Source organism: Mus musculus, chromosome 5 (genome assembly GCF_000001635.26).
Source record: "Mus musculus strain C57BL/6J chromosome 5, GRCm38.p6 C57BL/6J".
Classification (NCBI taxonomy): Eukaryota; Metazoa; Chordata; class Mammalia; order Rodentia; family Muridae; genus Mus; species Mus musculus.
The window spans coordinates 110,328,012-110,343,897 of NC_000071.6; the positions used below are offsets into that span (position 1 = coordinate 110,328,012).

Here is a 15,886-nt window from a genome sequence, read left to right on the forward strand (position 1 = left end):
AGCAAATTCAAGGAGAGCCTAGGCTACATAGAGAAACCCTGTCTCAAACCCAAACAAAATGAAAACCTGAATGGAGTTCCCCAAGGGGCCCTGGTATGCAACAGGAGCCTCTTTAGTAGTGTATACAGCTGGTTGCCTATATGGGTTGTCCTAAGGGACCTTGGAGGCAATTCTCTGGCAGTTATTTCTGATCTCAGTGCTGTCCCCAGTCTAGGCTCCAGACAGGCATTCATGGTACCTTTGGTAAGCCCCAGGGCTCAGTGACCAGGGTTCTCATTGGCCAGGTAAGCATGTCCATCCTCACTAAGCTGCAGAGTAAGCAACATGTGATTGAGGTTCTTTGTAGAGCTAAGTTCAAGTTCTGTGACCACCAGAAGATCCTCACCTCAAAGAAGTGGGCCTTTATCAAGTTTAATACAGGTGAATTTGAAGACATGGTCACTGAGAAGTGGCTCTTTCCTGATGGCTGTGGAGTCAGATATACCCCAATCGAGTTCCCCTGGACAAGTGGCACATTTAGGAGGCTGAGAAAGATGTCAAGTCAAGGGATAGCCTGAGTTATGTAGGGATTTCTCAGTCAGCCTGGACAATGGAGTGAAACAATGTCAAAGCAAAAAAACAAAACCTAAATGAGTTCTGTATGAAAAGGAGCCGTTTATATAATATAAATATTTTTTATGTATTATATAATAAGAGCTTACCATTTTTTCTTCACTTTTTTTTTTTTTGGTTTTTCGAGACAGGGTTTCTCTGTAGCCCTGGCTGTCCTGGAACTCACTTTGTAGACCAGGCTGGCCTCGAACTCAGAAATCCGCCTGTCTCTGCCTCCCAAGTGCTAGGATTAAAGGCGTGTGCCACCACCACCCGGCATTTCTTCACCTTTTTATTATCTATCGCTTTTGTTCCTGCTATTTTTCTGCCATGCTGGACTCCCATCTAAAAGCAGAGGAGGGATCTTGCTCTGCTGTGGTGGATGCACATGTAGTCACAGCTCGGGAGGTTGAGAATGAGGATTGCCTGAGTCCTAAAGTTCAGAAAAGTGTAGTGGATCCCCTGGGACTGAGATTATAGATGATTGTGAGCGTCCACGTAGGTGATGGGAGGCCAGCCAATACTCTTAACAATTGAGGCATCTCTCCAGTCCCCAACCTCACCTGAAAAGATAAAGAAGTTTCTTTATTGCTTTTGGGTCCCAAATCTCTGCTCTTTTGCTCATTCTAAGCATAGTTGGGATACATTTTTTTCTTTTTGAATTATTTATTTTATGTATGAGTGCGTTATAGCTGTCTTCAGACTCACCAGAAGAGGTCATCAGATCCCATGACAGGTAGTTGTGAGCCACCATGTGGTTGCTAGTAATTGAACTCAGGACCTCTGGAAGAGCAGTCGGTGTTCTTAACCGCTAAGCCATCTCTCTAGCATCAGGATACTTGTTTCAGTATCACCATGGTCTTCTTCATGGTTTCTTTTTATATTTTTTGGCTTTCTTTTGCACCAAGGCACCTCCTGCATTAATTATAAACATATTCCACAGGCTCATTGCTGAGTTCAAGCGCCTGGGGTCATCAGTCGTCTATGCCAACTTCAATCGCATCATTCTCTGTACAAAGAAGCGCCGAATAGAGGATGCCCTTGCCTATGTGGAATATATTACCAACAGGTTAGTGGAAGGGACATCCTGGTTGAAGATGCAGCTGCCATAGCTTCAGAGAGATGCTTGAGGGTGTCTCCATTGCTGATGAAGAAATCACACCCAGGGTTAAGCATAGCAGCATGAAAGAGTGGCTACTACACTGTGGTATACCTATGGTAGACAACTCAGATATAAAGCATGTTGTTCAAGTCTGAAATATTAAAGGAGTACCTACCACCTTCTGTTTATAGGAAGGTTCTATAAAGTGCTGTTGCATAAACCTTTCACAGATGGGAGTGTTGTGATTCCAGATGGTCAGTCATCACGTTCTCAATTGCAGGACCCCGTTTTATACCTTTGGCTTCAGGCAGTGATTACTGCCTGGATGAATCATATCCTCAAATCTGTTTGGGCCCAAAGGCTCCAATGTAAATAAAATGAAATCTTGAGGATTTAATTTTGGGGTACTTTTGGGAGGAGACGGTTGGGGTTTTGTTTTGTTGTGTTTTGTTTTGTTTTTGAGAAAGTGTATATGGGTGCCTAGAGCAAAAGAGGGTGTCAGTCAGATCTCTTGGAGACAGTTATACCTACCCAATCGGAACTCCAGTTCTGGTAGAGGAGTAAATGTTCTTAACAACACACACTCATATACATTAAGGTAAATAAATAAACATGTCTTTAAAAAAAAGAAAAAGATGCCGGGCATGGTGGTGCACACCTTTAATCCCAGCACTTGGGAGGCAGAGGCAGGCGGATTTGAGTTCGAGGCCAGCCTGGTCTACAGAGTGAGCTCCAGAACAGCCAAGGCTACGCAGAGAAACCCTGTCTCAAAAAACCAAAAAAAAAAAAAAAAAAAGAAAGAAAGAAAGAAAAGAAAAAGAAATGAAGAAGAGGAGTCTGTTTAGAATATCCTTCCTGCCTCACAGGTACCAAGGGTGGGATTAGTGATAAAGGCCAACTTAGCTAGGAATGGTACCAATGAAGAAAACTTACAGTGCTTAAAAACAGGAAGCAATAAATCTTTAAAAAAAAGAAAACAGGAAGCAATGCTGCCAGTGACATGACAGAGGCAGTGGACCTGGGCTTGCCCTGGCTTTCCTCTTGGTCATTACCGGGCAGTTGTTTACAGGCAGCTCCTTCAGTATGCTAGGAAGTTTGGGGGACTGTCTGAATCCACTTGAAGTTCATTTGTAAGTAAAAGGATAAGTATATACCTACGAAGGGAAGGGAGGAACAAGGAAAACTCCTGCGTCACTTTCATAGTTTTTGTCTGGCTTCTTGCAGCATCCATTCTAAAGAGATCTTCCATTCCCTGACCATCTCTTTCTCTCGATGCTGGGAATTCCTTCTCTGGATGGATCCATCCAACTATGGTGGAATCAAAGGAAAAGTTCCATCTAGTATTCACTGTGGACAGGTAAAAGAGGTAAGTATGGTTCTCATATATATATGACCACATTCACGCCTGTGGCAGATACTGCTCACCTCTGTAAGTCCTGTTTCCTTACAGGAAAAGTTAGGAGTACACCATTAACCCTAGTGAAAGCAAAGATTTCCATGAGGCAGAACCTGACAAAACTCATGGAAAAGAGGGAGGAGAGAGAGTTCTGTAAGCACTGGCAATGCCAGACATGTCGAGAGAGCAAGACACCCCGAGAGCTGGGACAGCTCAGGCCCATTGGGTGTTGGGGCAGTCGTTTCAGGTGATCACAGAGAGCTGGCAGTGCCCACTTTCTGCACAGAATGGAATTCAGCATTAGAAGAGAAATGCTGGTATTTACTTGCTCACTCTAAGACCAACACACCACAAGGGGAAGAAAAGCAGGCAGTGGCAGGTCAGGGGGGGATTCCAGTGCAGAGTTGTGAACAGGCAAGGTCTGGGAGCTAGCAGGTGAATTTAGTGATGCACAGTGCCTGTGGGTGAATGGAGACTGCATCCAAGAGCCACGTGAGGGAAGGGCTGTGATAGTTGTGAAGTGGAGATACAGCTGATCACCTTGTGCTAGAGTAGTACCCAGGAGAGAGGCCAAGACAGCAGTCCTTGTTCTCCATGGCATCCTTGCAGACGGCCAAAAGGGGAAGCACTGGAAAGCAGGAAGATGAAGCTGGAAGACAAGGACAAGACGTCCTTAGGCACCATGGCTCAAAGGTCTAGATAGGAGCAGTTCTAGTTAGAGTTGGGATTAGGAAATAGACTTCACTGAGGGGGAAAAAGGAAATGTGGCCGTCGGGATAATGGCATAGTGTTAGTGTCAACTTTTCCTATAAGCTGATGTAGAAGTGAATTCACCCTGGCAGGATCACAGGTATCCAGTCAAGTTGTGCCTATGGGAAAATTGTCACCAACACAAGAGGTTCTATTTTGTGAGCTGGATTCTGACTGTGTACTTTGGACTGGCCTTAATCCTCACCACCAGAGACTCTCTTAGCATCCTGAGTATTGAGCCACAGGTTCAAGGCACCGCTCCCAGCTAAAGAAGAAATTGTTAAAGGACCAGAAGAAGCTGGTCACTGGGAATTAGCCCTAAATGGAAGGGGAGGTGGATTGAAGTTCCCTCTAAAAGAGTAAATGAGAATCACAGTTCCCAGTCACCCTAGTGAGCTAGACGTACTCCATGGAGCACTGGTCTTACAATGTGAGAGTCTAGGAAACTCAAACTGAAGGGCTCCTGCCTCCCATGTCTTGTTACTATATGTTGCTGCCATAGTGGAAATAGGAGTTGTCCTTGTGTTGTAGCAAGACTCCCAGGCAAGAGAGGAAACTGATGAAGAGGAGGAGGACAAGGAAAAGGACGAGGAGGAAGAGGGCATGGGAGAGTCCGAGGTTGAGGACTTACTGGAGAACAACTGGAACATTCTACAGTTCTTGCCCCAGGCAGCCTCTTGCCAGAGCTACTTCCTCATGATTGTTTCAGGTGAGCCAAGCTGGAGCTGAACAGCCAAGCCAAGCTGAGTCGTTCGTTGAGCGTGGTTCTGGCTCCTTGGTGTGGAGAGGACAATGGCAAGCTCAGCGGAGCTGCTGCTGTCTTCCCCAGAGGACCGTCTGAGGGAGTCCCAAAGCTGCTTTCCCTGTTCTGTTTCTAATAGGTTCACGACTAACATCCCTGGGAACATGTGCATGCTCATACAGTAATGAGACTGGCCTCTGGGGCTTCACTAACTAGGAAACTCACGCCTTGAAAGTATTTGTAGACCTGGTTATTGTGGTCGGTATGCACATAAGCATAAAAATTAGACTTTTAGAATTTGGTGCCATTCATTACAACAGGGAAACAGGTGATGAGCAAAGTCATGAAACTGTCAACGGACAGACAGGGCTTCTTACCTCACAGACAGACAGGCAGACAGGGCTTCTTACTCACCTCACAGACAGACAGACAGACAGACAGGACGTCTTACTCACCTCACAGGTCTGTACCAACAGGAGGTTTCATTTGTGATTGCTTACATCTTTGTCTACATCTTTTGAGTCTTTACCTTTCCAAGTTGTCTCAAGAAATATTCCAGGTTAGCTGAGCAGTGGTGTGCATGCCTTTAATCCCAGCGCTTGGGAGGCAAACGCAGGTGAATCTCTAAATTCAAAACTGGTTAACCTAGTCTATACAGCAAGTTCCAGGACAGCCAGGATTATATACAGAGAAACCCTGTCTTGAAAAAACCTTTAAGAAGGGAAGGGAAGGGAAGGGAAGGGAAGGGAAGGGAAGGGAAGGGAAGGGAAGGGAAGGGAAGGGAAGGGAAGGGAAGGGAAGGGAAGGGAAGGGAAGGGAAGGGAAGGGAAGGGAAGGGAAGGGAAGGGAAGGGAAGGGAAGGGAAGGGAAGGGAAGGAAAGGGAAGGGAAGGGGAAGGGGAAAGGGAAGGGAAGAGGGAAGGGAAGGGGAAAGGGAAGGGAAGGGAAGGGAAAGAAAAGGGAAGGGAAGGGAAAGAAAAGGGAAGGGAAGGGAAGGGAGGAAAAGAAAGAGGGGGAAAAGGGAGAAAAAGGGGAAAAGGAGAGAGATATTCCAGGCATGTGGGTTCAGGTTTTACGGTACTGTTGGCATTTGCTGTTAAGGATCTGTTTTCATAAACTGCCCTTGTCTGTGCTTGCTGTCCTGGTTACTCACTGTTCAAGATGAATTCAGGCAGCAGCAGGTTCCCTTTCTGTAGTGTTTTCTTGGTTGGTTGGTTGGTTGGTTGGTTGGTTGGTTGGTATTGGTTATTGGTTGTTTTGTGTTTTGTATTTTGTTTTTGGTTTTGAGACAAGGTTTCTCTGTGTAAGCCTGGTTGTCCTGTCCTGGAATTTGCTGTGTAGACCAGGCTGACCTCCAACTCAGCCTGCCACTGCCACCACCCTGCTGCAAGTTCCCTTCTTATATCCAGTTTTGTATTTGACCTTGGACTCATCAAAGGGCAACAGCTAAGCTGTTGCTAACAATGACATTTCAAATGAGTATGTCTGACCATTTAAGCAGCCACAGGGCTCCTTCAATTCTGGAGTATTGTCCAGTGTTCTGTGACCTATGTTTGCCTCTTTCTGCAGCATACATCGTAGCTGTGTACCAAAGCATGAAGGAGGAGTTGAGACACAGTGCCCCGGGCAGTACCCCTGTGAAGAGGAAGGGGGCCAGCCAGTTCTCCCAGGAGTCTGAAGGGGCAACTGGATCTCTTCCTGGTGAGCAGTCCCTGGTCACAGGATACTGCTATGTGCCATGACCTGATCTGTGTGCTTCAGATGGTACAGGCAAATGGGTAGGATTCCCAGTGCCAGCTGAGTCTGTCCCTTAGCACTCTCTCCTTCCCAGGAATGATCACTTTCTCTCAAGATTATGTGGCAAATGAGCTCACTCAGAGCTTCTTCACCATTACTCAGAAAATTCAGAAGAAAGTCACAGGTTCTCGGAACACCACTGAGCCCTCAGAGATGTTCCCCGTCCTCCCTGGTTCACACTTGCTGCTCAATAATCCTGCTCTGGAGTTCATCAAATATGTGTGCAAGGTGAGGGCCAGGTATAAGTCCTTCAGTCATTCCATCAGCATTTGCTGGGTCTCTATCCAATGCAACCCTTGTTGAGGGATTTGAGCTTAGGTATTACAGAAGAAGCCCTCTCTGATAGATCCTAAGCCTGGCGATAAACCATGAGAGACTGGTTAGTTCAGATTCTGGAGGTCCTGGAACCAGGCACAGAGGCTCTGGAGTAGGAGAGCAGAATGCTGGGAAAGCTATAGCCCACGGAAGTGGAAGGAGTCCATGATCGCCAGTCACAGTGGGCCTGGTGAGCCAGAACAGACCTGAGACCAAATGAGGTGACAGAGCTTGTTTTCTGGGAAAGGCGGGCCCACATGGTGAGATGATACTACCCCTGCCCATGCGGGGTTATTACTCAAAGCACTTATTGTTCATTGTGCCATCTGAGCATCCCAGCGCTTCACTCTGAAGCTGAGCACTGAATATCAAGTGACTACACCTCAGGGTTTAACATGGTAAGCTGGGGATGTTTCTTCTCCACAGATGCACTTTGGACAGTCACTGACCTCTTTCCCAGAAAACAAGCTATAATGAACTGCACATTAGATCTGTGGTCCATTTTTAGTTCATCTTTACAGTGTATACACAAGTTTCCAGGGTGTTCAGTTCCAGAGCTCTTTTCCATTGGATATTTACACCCTTTCAAAGCACAATTGGACTGGACACGTTGGCTTACACCTGCAGTCCAGGGACTGCTAAGGCAGGTAGCAGGACCAGTTTGAGGACAGTCTGTATCTTCAGAAGCTAGCGAGTAAGACTCTGTCTTTAAAAAAATAACAACAAACAAACAAACAAACAAAAAAGCCTCATTTGGGCTTCTTTATTTTTAGATTCTGTATTTTTTTGCACATTGATGCTAGTATTTATATGGGCTGTTTTTGTCCATTCTTATGGTGGTAACAGCCTGTGTCTTTGTGTGGTATTAGGGTGATGTTGACCTCCTAGGACCAATGAGGGTCTCCTCCCTCTTTAGCTTCTGGAAGGTATTGTGTAGAATCAATGATGTTTCCTTCATCAGTGAAGACTCTACTCACTGACAGAGTTGCTACTGTAGAGAATCAGCTCTTCCTGGAGCTTCCAGATGGGAAGAAGGGCTAAACGGTGCTGGGAGATGAGCTAAGAAGGGGCACTTGGTCCAGCCAGAATGGTAAAGAGGCTTAGGGCTACTTCATGAAGGTCTGTGGTCCCCATAGGTACTATCTCTGGATACAAACATCACAAATCAGGTGAATAAGCTGAACAGAGACCTTCTTCGCCTGGTAGACGTTGGTGAATTCTCTGAGGAGGCCCAGTTCAGAGACCCCTGCCACTCCTACGTGCTCCCTGAGGTAATCTGCCACAGCTGTAATTTCTGCCGAGACCTGGACCTGTGCAAAGATTCCTCTTTCTCTCAGGTGAGCTCAGCTGATGATCAAAACTTCTAAATGTCCAAAGTGGTTGGGACATGTAGCCCAACCTGTAATATACAACATATTACCTCAGTGACTCATTTATGGATTAAAAATAGGCCACCCCTAAGCCACTCCACTGTAACGTGCTAAAAATTTGTTCTGAAAGGTCTGATCAGCACAAACCAAAAGCTCAGGCTGTATGGAATGCAGCCAAGAGTAGTGATGGTTTCCTTTGCCCCTGCACTCTCTGCATCTTCCCTTTACACCAGCCTTCTATTGCCCAGCTGGGCCCTGGCTTCCACTCACTGACATCTAAGCCTTCCTCCCATTTCCCAGGATGGAGCCATCCTGCCTCAGTGGCTCTGCTCCAATTGTCAAGCCCCCTATGACTCCTCTGCCATTGAGTCAGCCTTGGTGGAAGCCCTGCAGAGGAAACTGATGGCCTTCACACTTCAGGACCTGGTGAGCTCCCTAGTCCACCCAGGAGTTTCCAAGCACTATCAACATTTCAGAGAAGCCAAGATCATGTTTAGATCCTGACTGCCCTAGGAGGGAATCCTCATCCATGGACCTCGCCCACTCATTCTGTCCTCATCATTGATACCTTCTGTGGGCAGATGGGCCTGTCCAGTGGAGGGAGATAAACCACAGACAGTAAAGATGTCAGTGGTAGAGTGCAGGAGCAGAGCAGAAAAGCTTCAGCAGTTTAGGAGGACCTGAGCAGAGTCCTTGAACAAATCCCTGGGCAACTATTAGGACAGAGCCAACTGGGACACGGGACCCTCCCAGACCTTGGTAGTCCAGGTTGAGGATACCCACAGCAAGGTGGGCATTTTGGAGAAGGAATTGGCAAGAGTTGAATAACTTGAATTTTGTCAAGCACTGAGTCCTGAAATGATGGTGCTGCTTGCTTGTTTCAGGTATGCCTCAAGTGCCGTGGTATGAAAGAGACCCATATGCCTGTGTACTGCAGCTGCGCAGGGGACTTTACTCTCACCATCCGCACTGAGGTGAGCCATTCTCACACTCACTATAGGGATTTCCTCTCCCGTCTGAGTAAAACCCAGAGTCATTGTGTCTGTCTGTTCCTACAGGTCTTCATGGAACAGATTAGAATCTTCCAGAACATTGCCAAGTACTACAGCATGTCATATCTCCAGGAGACCATAGAATGGCTGTTACAGACAAGCCCTGTATCAAACTGTTAGCAAGCCTAGGCTAAAGACACTTTGGTATCCCACACCTACTGCCTGCTCCAAAAGGCAGAACCACTGACCACCTTGCTTTTCCAAACTCATGAGCACAGCCCAGAAGGAACAGAAGACTTCTGCTAACGTCATCATGCCATAAACAGACAGAAGCAGGGAATGGCTCTATCCCTAGCTGCCTGCTAAGTAAACACGGTTTTGAAGCGTCTGTTTTATGCTTCCACACAAAGCTCTTCTGCCTCTCGTCTGAGCATGAGATATGTTCTAAGATGAGGTAAGGGTGTGGGCAGAGAAGACACAGAAGCCAGTGCAAAACCCTGACTCTGACCAGAGTCTTGCTTATTTTCAGACAAATAAGCCTTTCCATCAGCTTCATGGGTATAGAATTCAGTCTGCTTTCTGGGAAATCCAGAAACATAGAAGCCGGGTGTGGTGGCACACGCTTTAATCCCAGCACTCGGGAGGCAGAGGCAGGAGGATTTCTGAGTTTGAGGCCAGCCTGGTCTACAAAGTGAGTTCCAGAACAGCCAGGGCTACACAGGGAAACCCTGTCTTGAAAAACCAAAAAAACAAACAAAAAACCAGAAACATAGACCCAGGGGTTTTTCTTCAGAGCAAAGTATGAAGAGGGTTATCTGTCACCCAGTGTCTTGAGTGAGACCTGGTGCTCTGTCCAGAACAGGGCTGAGACAGGCCTAAACTAAACACCTTTGATCTGCCTAGTCTATGTGGAAAACCCACTCTTTGTTCACCAGGACTGTAGAGCAAGGACCTCTTGAGCTTGAGGCCCATAAGCAGAGGATTTTAAGTGTCGTTTATCATAGACTCAAATACCCTAAGGCCTAGAAAAATACCTTCTCACACGCAAGATTTGATGCTAAGCTGGAGAAGTAGCAAGGAAAATGAGGGGAAAGTGAGGTTTGAGATCTGTGGAGGACTTGGACTCAGCCATCACTTGTTCCTCAAGACATCACAGACACAGAGCACAGAAGCTGGTACCCTCTTAAAGGGGCAGCTTAATCTCCACCCTTTTAGTATGATGCCTTTTTGCACTGTAAGTGGTGGAATAAGTTGTTGTCACTTCTCTGCACTGACATTGGGCTATCTGCTAGATGAGCAGAACCTTTCATTGGTCTCAGGAAATAAGAGAACTCTCAACTCTCACTGAGCTAAATGCAGCCCTTGTCTACTACTGCTTTCTGTCCCAGGCCATAGTTTACCAGAGCAGCAGCCAAGTGCCAAACTCAAATAGCCCAAATAATGGGGGCCCTAAAAGAAGATGGGAAACCCTACTGAGCTTATGTGTAGGAATATTTTGCCTCCATGTATATGTATGTACCAAGTGTATGCTTGGTACGCACAGAGGTCAGAAGAAAGCATTGGATCCCCCGGGACAGAAATTATGGGTGCTCGTGAGCCGCCATGTGTGTTCTGGAAACCAAATTCCTATCCTCTGAGAGAGCTACAAGTGTTCTTGTCTGCTTAGACATCTCTCCAGCCCCCTATAGTTTGCAATTCCTGGTTTACTACTTTCATTTGTACAGGGACCCTATACAGGGAGTTTCCTGAAAGGAAAGTTTAATATCTAACATCTATCCATCAGGCATTTGTCTGAACCTTGGTGAGCTCAGGCTGTCTGCAGGGAGAAACATGATACCTACTTGATCCTCCCTGGTTGGAATGTGTACTGAGCTGGCAGTGCTGGGACATTCTGAATGGAGATCAAATCAAATTAGACAAGGGGAGGAGGGAGCTGGTTAACTTAGCTTCCTGGATTTCTGGGCCCAAGAGACATTGGCTTGTCTCCCAGAAGAGCCTGTCTACAGCAGCACAGGGTAGGTCACTGCAGCCATAGATACCGCTCAGCCCTGGATTCGATCAGAGGTCATTTTAGGGATTCTAAAGTAGAAAACTATCTCTGGCCCTGGTTTCTAAGCTGTAACCAGATACCAAACTGAAAAGGGCAGTTTGTCTAAAACTAGATAAACTTACAAACCAAACATAGAGGAAGTTAAACATATTTGGTGGCCTGTGGAGGCCATGACCAAGGAAGGAAGGATCTGGGAGTATCAAGAACTGGTGTTCTTCCAAACACTTGGTGTGACAACACAGACATACCATCTTCGCATAATGTGGGCAGAAACTGAAAGGACTGCTTCCTAGTTCTTTGGCCACTCTGCTACTTGGTGTGCTAGTCTGAGCTAGTATGCTTTCTCGGGTGGCGTTCAGCATAGACTTAGCCACCAGGGAACTAAGATCCAGGCTCCCAACAGGCTTTACCTGACCAGAGTCACTCCACTAAAGGGGAAAGATGCAGTAACTAGATTACCCCAGGCCCTGACGTTAGTACTGCCTTTGTGCTTGACCTGTTCATTGTCCTCACCCCAAGACATTGATTCTGAACATAGCCTTATTCCCTTGGCAGATGTGGCTTTACTCTACTCAATCCGGTTAACAGACCCAAGAATGCAGGCAAAGTAAGAATGCAAGACCCCTGGGAAGGAGACTGACTCTCCTGTCTTATATTCCTGAGCCCACAGCTACTCTGAAAGAATTGAGACCAGAAAGCTCATCACTGGTTTATTGGACTCAGCACGCTGTGTGACTTCTAAAGGGGGGCTTAAAATACAACCGGAAGACAGCTCTAATTTGGGGTCCCAGAGTGCTGTGTGAGAGTACAAAAGGTGGGCAGGGAAAGGACAGGGGATCCTATGAGGAGTTCTGTTGGGAAAGGAAATGGCAGGGACCCACTTCTCCCCAGAAGCCTTAGGGAGAGGAAGAATGTAAGCCTGGCCCAGAGCAAGATGCCTATCTTCTTGCACAGGTGTCTGTTTCCCAGTCACGTGGACATGGTTACTGAAGAGCGCAGATCTTCCCTAGGGCTGCCTAGCAGCAGAAGCTGTCTCTGCCCTCCCAGATCCAGGTCTGTAGCTTAGTGAGGATGAGATCAAAGTTGGGCCAAACCTTTGGGGTCCGTGGATGTGGAGTCCTGTTGGGAAGGCTCAGGGACAGGAGGCCTTTGTCCCATATGCTGGTCAAGAGTGTCCACCACCTGCTCAGTCAGAGCAGAGCTGGAGCAAGACCGAGGAGGCTGGACAGCCAGTGGTAGCTCTGCCCCTTCTCCCAAAGCTGGTCCTTCACCTGATGGAAGGCTGGGTGGCTGGTCCTGGGAGTAGTGACTAGGTGGGGGAGGGATCTGGCCCAAGACAAGGGCAAGGGTCACAGGCCATCTACTTGAGGGGTGCCTTGGGGTACGCACCTTGTCGAACTTCTTATGGCTGTAGAGCTTGTTTTTGTTCATGAACGTTAACAAAATCCAGTCACACAGAAAGGAGCCCTGAAATCAGCAGGTGCGAGTGGGTAAAGGCATACCAAGCACTCCCTACCTGACTCAGACCCCTAAGGGGATCTGGATTTCTTACCACCCCGATGGAGGTCAGAGCAGTGGCCAGATTGATGATGGTGGGAATGAGACTGAATTTCCCTGCCTGTAGACAACAGACATGCATTTAGTTAGACCTTCAACACAGGCTGCTTGAGGATGGGATGCTATAAGGGGCATGGAGCTAGCCCAGCACAGGCCTAGGTGGAACCCTTCAGCCGTGCGTACCTGTCCATGCACAATAACGTCAATTCGAATCCCATAGGCTTTGATGAGAGTTCGAGTGGTGGTGGTGCCGTTTATCTTGTAATATTTGGCAAACCTAGGGTCGAGGGAACCAAAGTAATGTCAAAGCTGTCAGTCTGAGGACTGTGGCACTCGAACACACCCATCTTCCTCTCTTTAGGACTTCTTCTGGTGGGACTATAGTCAACACAGCCACCACTGTCTGTCATGGATCCAGAACAAGGTACCTGAAGTTGTAGCCTGAAGAGGCAGGGTCATACTTGGGGTCGAGCCTCCGGAAAGAATATTTGGGGTTGCACTCTGATTCAGACAAGTCCAGGTCACAGTTCCAGTTGATGATGACCCCAATGACACCGCCCTGCAGAGAAGTGAGCCAAGGAGGGCTGAAGAACATAAAGCAGAAAAACCTCAAGGAATAGGGTTCAGCTCAGAGCCAAAGGTCCAGAGAGCTAGTCATTTCTGGTTTTGGAGGCAGTGAGGTACTAGCACCAGTCATGGGACCAGGTGTCAATAATTGAGCGGGTGCCTGCACAGACCGTGATCACATTTCTCCCCTCTGCCTAAACACAGCTAAAGCTAACCAAGACAAAGAAGGTACATCTAGATGCAGTAAAACCCTTCCTAGGCAGCAAATGCTGACACCCAGCTTCTCTGTCCCCATGCCCTCTGATCCTTACCTTGTGTGCCAGTTCTGTGAAGTTCTCTCCTGCTTGCTCTACAATGAAGCCCAGCCTGAAGATGGGACAGTATGGATCAGAGTCCTGATCAAACGTGCAGTGCTTCAGGTAGTCACTCTTCTGGCTTGCAATGTTGCCCCTAAGGAGAAGCAGAAAACAAACACCTGCTCCCAGCACATGCCTACATACTGGTCGGGCATTTGCAATTACTCCTCAGACTCACTTGGAGAACTTGAACTTGGGATAGTGGATGCTGTTCTTGATGAGGATGGTGAAATTTGGGGCCATTTTACCCAGAAAATGGCTGCAAAGTTACAGACAGTGGTTTAGTCTCCTTTCCCCCAAATCCCAAGGGCAGGAAGGAGGACATGGTCTCCCTCCTCCTCCCAGTTAATCTGATCTTCATCAGTAAGGAGAAAGGAGACTGCCGATGGGGTCTGTAGATCCTGCATACTTTTCAGAAGTCCCATCCTCCACCGGGCACCAGGCTGACACCTCGCAGGTCTTGGAGTCCCCATGGTAATAGGGTACACAGCGTCCTGTCCGAATCCCTACAGGACACACACTGGTTAATCTACTGAGGTCAGGCTAACCCTGCCTTCCCCACTGTCCCTGATGCACACTGACCATTGCCCTGCATGTCCAGCTGTCCGGCCACACAGTCGTCATCTAAATGGCAGGTAGAGCTGTGAACCCTCATGCTCTAGGGTGGAGATTGTAGGTTAGAGGGTAGACTCTGCAACTGGCCTAGGTTTTCCCAGACCACCCTTGACCGGCCTCACCTCTGGGCATGTTCCCAGGGTCTGGGAAGGAGTAACCTCGATCCTGGTGATGATGCTGACTACACTGCCCCCCTGGGTGCAGAAATAAAGGCGCGGTGGGCCTGTCAGCTCACTCAGACGGGTCACACCGCGGAGGAGCATCGGGCCTGGGGCAGGAAGCGCCGCACCTCCGGGGGCTTTACGTATTCCTCCACGTCCCACACTTTGTGTTCCGACATGGTGATCCCCTTGACTTTGGTGATGATGGAGCTCTCCGGACCGGTTTCGCTATCCTGGTAGCTTTTCTGCACGATGAAGACGTACCTGTGGGATAGGGCGGTGCCGGCTCCGGAGGCAACCCTGGAGAGACCAGGATATCCCTCTCCTAAAGCCCTAAGGGCGCCCGCACAAGCCCAGGGCTGAGTATCCCCTCCCGCCCGATTGCCCACTGTGCCCCGGCCGGCGCACCACACGAAGTAAAGCAGAATGAGCAGCTGCACCATGCGGTGCACGAATCCCAGGCGCCGATTCCGCACCACGATCACCTTGGGCGTCTCGTAGTCCCAGAACGCGGACCAGCAGCCCCGGGCCAAGCGCCGGACCATGGCCGCCCCCGCGGGAAGCCGGGGCTGTGCAGCGGCCATGGCCCAAGGAGCTCGGTCCACAAGAGCTGCTGGAGCGCCTCACACTCTCGGCCTCTCGTGGGCAGGCTGGGGGTGTGGCCTCGCTCCCCGCCCTTTGTGACAGTAGCAATCTAGTCCCTTTCCAGTCTTACTGAAGACTGCAGGTGCGGCGGGGTGCGGCTCAGAGTGCAGCCTGGTGGTGCAGTTGGTGGATCACAACTCCAGTTTGGTGACAAGAAGAGCGGAGAGGCCAGGCCAGCCCGGAGAGCCCCGGGAGGAGCCCAAGAGAAGCTCCACACTGGGCGCTTTCCTCATCACTCAGAGGATCAGGGGCTGACGGCAGGCACCCCAGGTTTCTCATAGCAGACACACAAGGGCGCAGCCCCAACCCTCATTTCTCCAAGGAACTGCCCAGCATTGGGATGTTAATTCCGCTTCCCCCTCCAACCCCCCCACACCCCTTGCAAACCGAAATTGTTTGCTGGTAACTGATCAGGTCTCTCCTGCGCCCAGGTTATTTGAAGCAAATACCAAACATCTTAATATGTCTCAGCGAGATGATTTTAAGCTGTCTTTTATGGAAATAAAATGCATTTAGCGTATGAACAACCCAATGAGTGTAGTACATGCTGCTGTACGTTGTGCAGTCCCCTTCATTGGACAACACAAAACCCGTTCTCCCACCTCAGAACAAACCCCTGTCCATAAAGCCGCCATTCCTGTTCCCACAGTAGTCTTCATGTCTCAAAAAGGTTTTTATTTGAAATACGATACCTACGTCTGGCTTTATCGTGTTTTCAAGATCCACCCACATCTTTGCTAATACTTCAAAGTAAGACCAGAGCAAATCCATCCTTGGCAAACCTGGACATCTCTTTGCTGTTGCTAATAGTACAGCTAAATTGCATATTTGAACTGTTTGATTAAATCTGACCAGTGCCTAGGGAGCAACGGCAATCTAAT

General features: G+C 48.4%; 2 protein-coding genes and 1 pseudogene across 11 annotated transcripts in view; 2 read left to right on the plus strand and 1 right to left on the minus strand.

Annotated features, from left to right (window-relative positions):
• Pole (polymerase (DNA directed), epsilon) overlaps nucleotides 1-9,457 on the plus strand; it is a 51,150-nt gene extending 41,693 nt beyond the window's left edge. The window contains exons 41-49 of one of the 2 annotated variants that reach the window (NM_011132.2): nucleotides 1,535-1,660; nucleotides 2,918-3,059; nucleotides 4,371-4,548; nucleotides 6,150-6,281; nucleotides 6,412-6,605; nucleotides 7,829-8,029; nucleotides 8,363-8,488; nucleotides 8,947-9,036; nucleotides 9,121-9,442. In NM_011132.2, coding sequence (NP_035262.2) covers nucleotides 1,535-1,660; nucleotides 2,918-3,059; nucleotides 4,371-4,548; nucleotides 6,150-6,281; nucleotides 6,412-6,605; nucleotides 7,829-8,029; nucleotides 8,363-8,488; nucleotides 8,947-9,036; nucleotides 9,121-9,234 — 1,303 coding nt within the window. In that variant the 3' untranslated portion in view covers nucleotides 9,235-9,442. Of the gene's footprint in view, nucleotides 1-1,534; nucleotides 1,661-2,917; nucleotides 3,060-4,370; nucleotides 4,549-6,149; nucleotides 6,282-6,411; nucleotides 6,606-7,828; nucleotides 8,030-8,362; nucleotides 8,489-8,946; nucleotides 9,037-9,120 lie in introns of both variants that reach the window. The other variant, XM_017320715.1, reaches the window with a different exon arrangement.
• Nucleotides 52-172, plus strand: Gm26277 (annotated as a pseudogene).
• Nucleotides 9,458-11,800: 2,343 nt separating the features above from the next.
• P2rx2 (purinergic receptor P2X, ligand-gated ion channel, 2) lies at nucleotides 11,801-15,309 on the minus strand. 9 transcript variants are annotated; one of them, XM_006534920.4, is made up of 12 exons: nucleotides 14,769-15,044; nucleotides 14,489-14,660; nucleotides 14,322-14,393; nucleotides 14,167-14,242; nucleotides 13,994-14,090; nucleotides 13,763-13,843; nucleotides 13,540-13,678; nucleotides 13,090-13,220; nucleotides 12,845-12,938; nucleotides 12,657-12,722; nucleotides 12,494-12,571; nucleotides 11,801-12,286 (listed from the first exon to the last, which is right to left on the minus strand). In XM_006534920.4, the coding sequence occupies exons 1-12, from the start codon at nucleotides 14,942-14,944 to the stop codon at nucleotides 12,182-12,184; spliced, it is 1,287 nt and encodes a 428-aa protein (XP_006534983.1). In that variant the 5' UTR covers nucleotides 14,945-15,044; the 3' UTR covers nucleotides 11,801-12,181. The 9 variants fall into 9 exon arrangements, with proteins under 9 accessions (XP_006534983.1, NP_001158306.1, NP_001158305.1 ...); NM_001164834.1 differs by having other exon boundaries at nucleotides 11,801-12,223; nucleotides 14,489-14,624; nucleotides 14,769-15,024; NM_001164833.1 differs by having other exon boundaries at nucleotides 14,489-14,624; nucleotides 14,769-15,024.
• Nucleotides 15,310-15,886: the final 577 nt, after the last annotated feature.

What these genes read in the sequence shown, in the direction of transcription:
- P2rx2 (NM_001310700.1), bottom strand. Translation starts at nt 14,944, where the DNA reads ATGGCCGCTGCACAGCCCCGGCTTCCCGCGGGGGCGGCCATGGTCCGG. An exon ending in GAGGATGGGACTTCTGAAAA is followed by an intron (nt 13,844 to 13,993) that starts GTATGCAGGATC and finishes GTAACTTTGCAG; the next exon opens with CCATTTTCTGGGTAAAATGG. An exon ending in TCACAGAACTGGCACACAAG is followed by an intron (nt 13,221 to 13,539) that starts GTAAGGATCAGA and finishes ACTTCTCTGCAG; the next exon opens with GGCGGTGTCATTGGGGTCAT.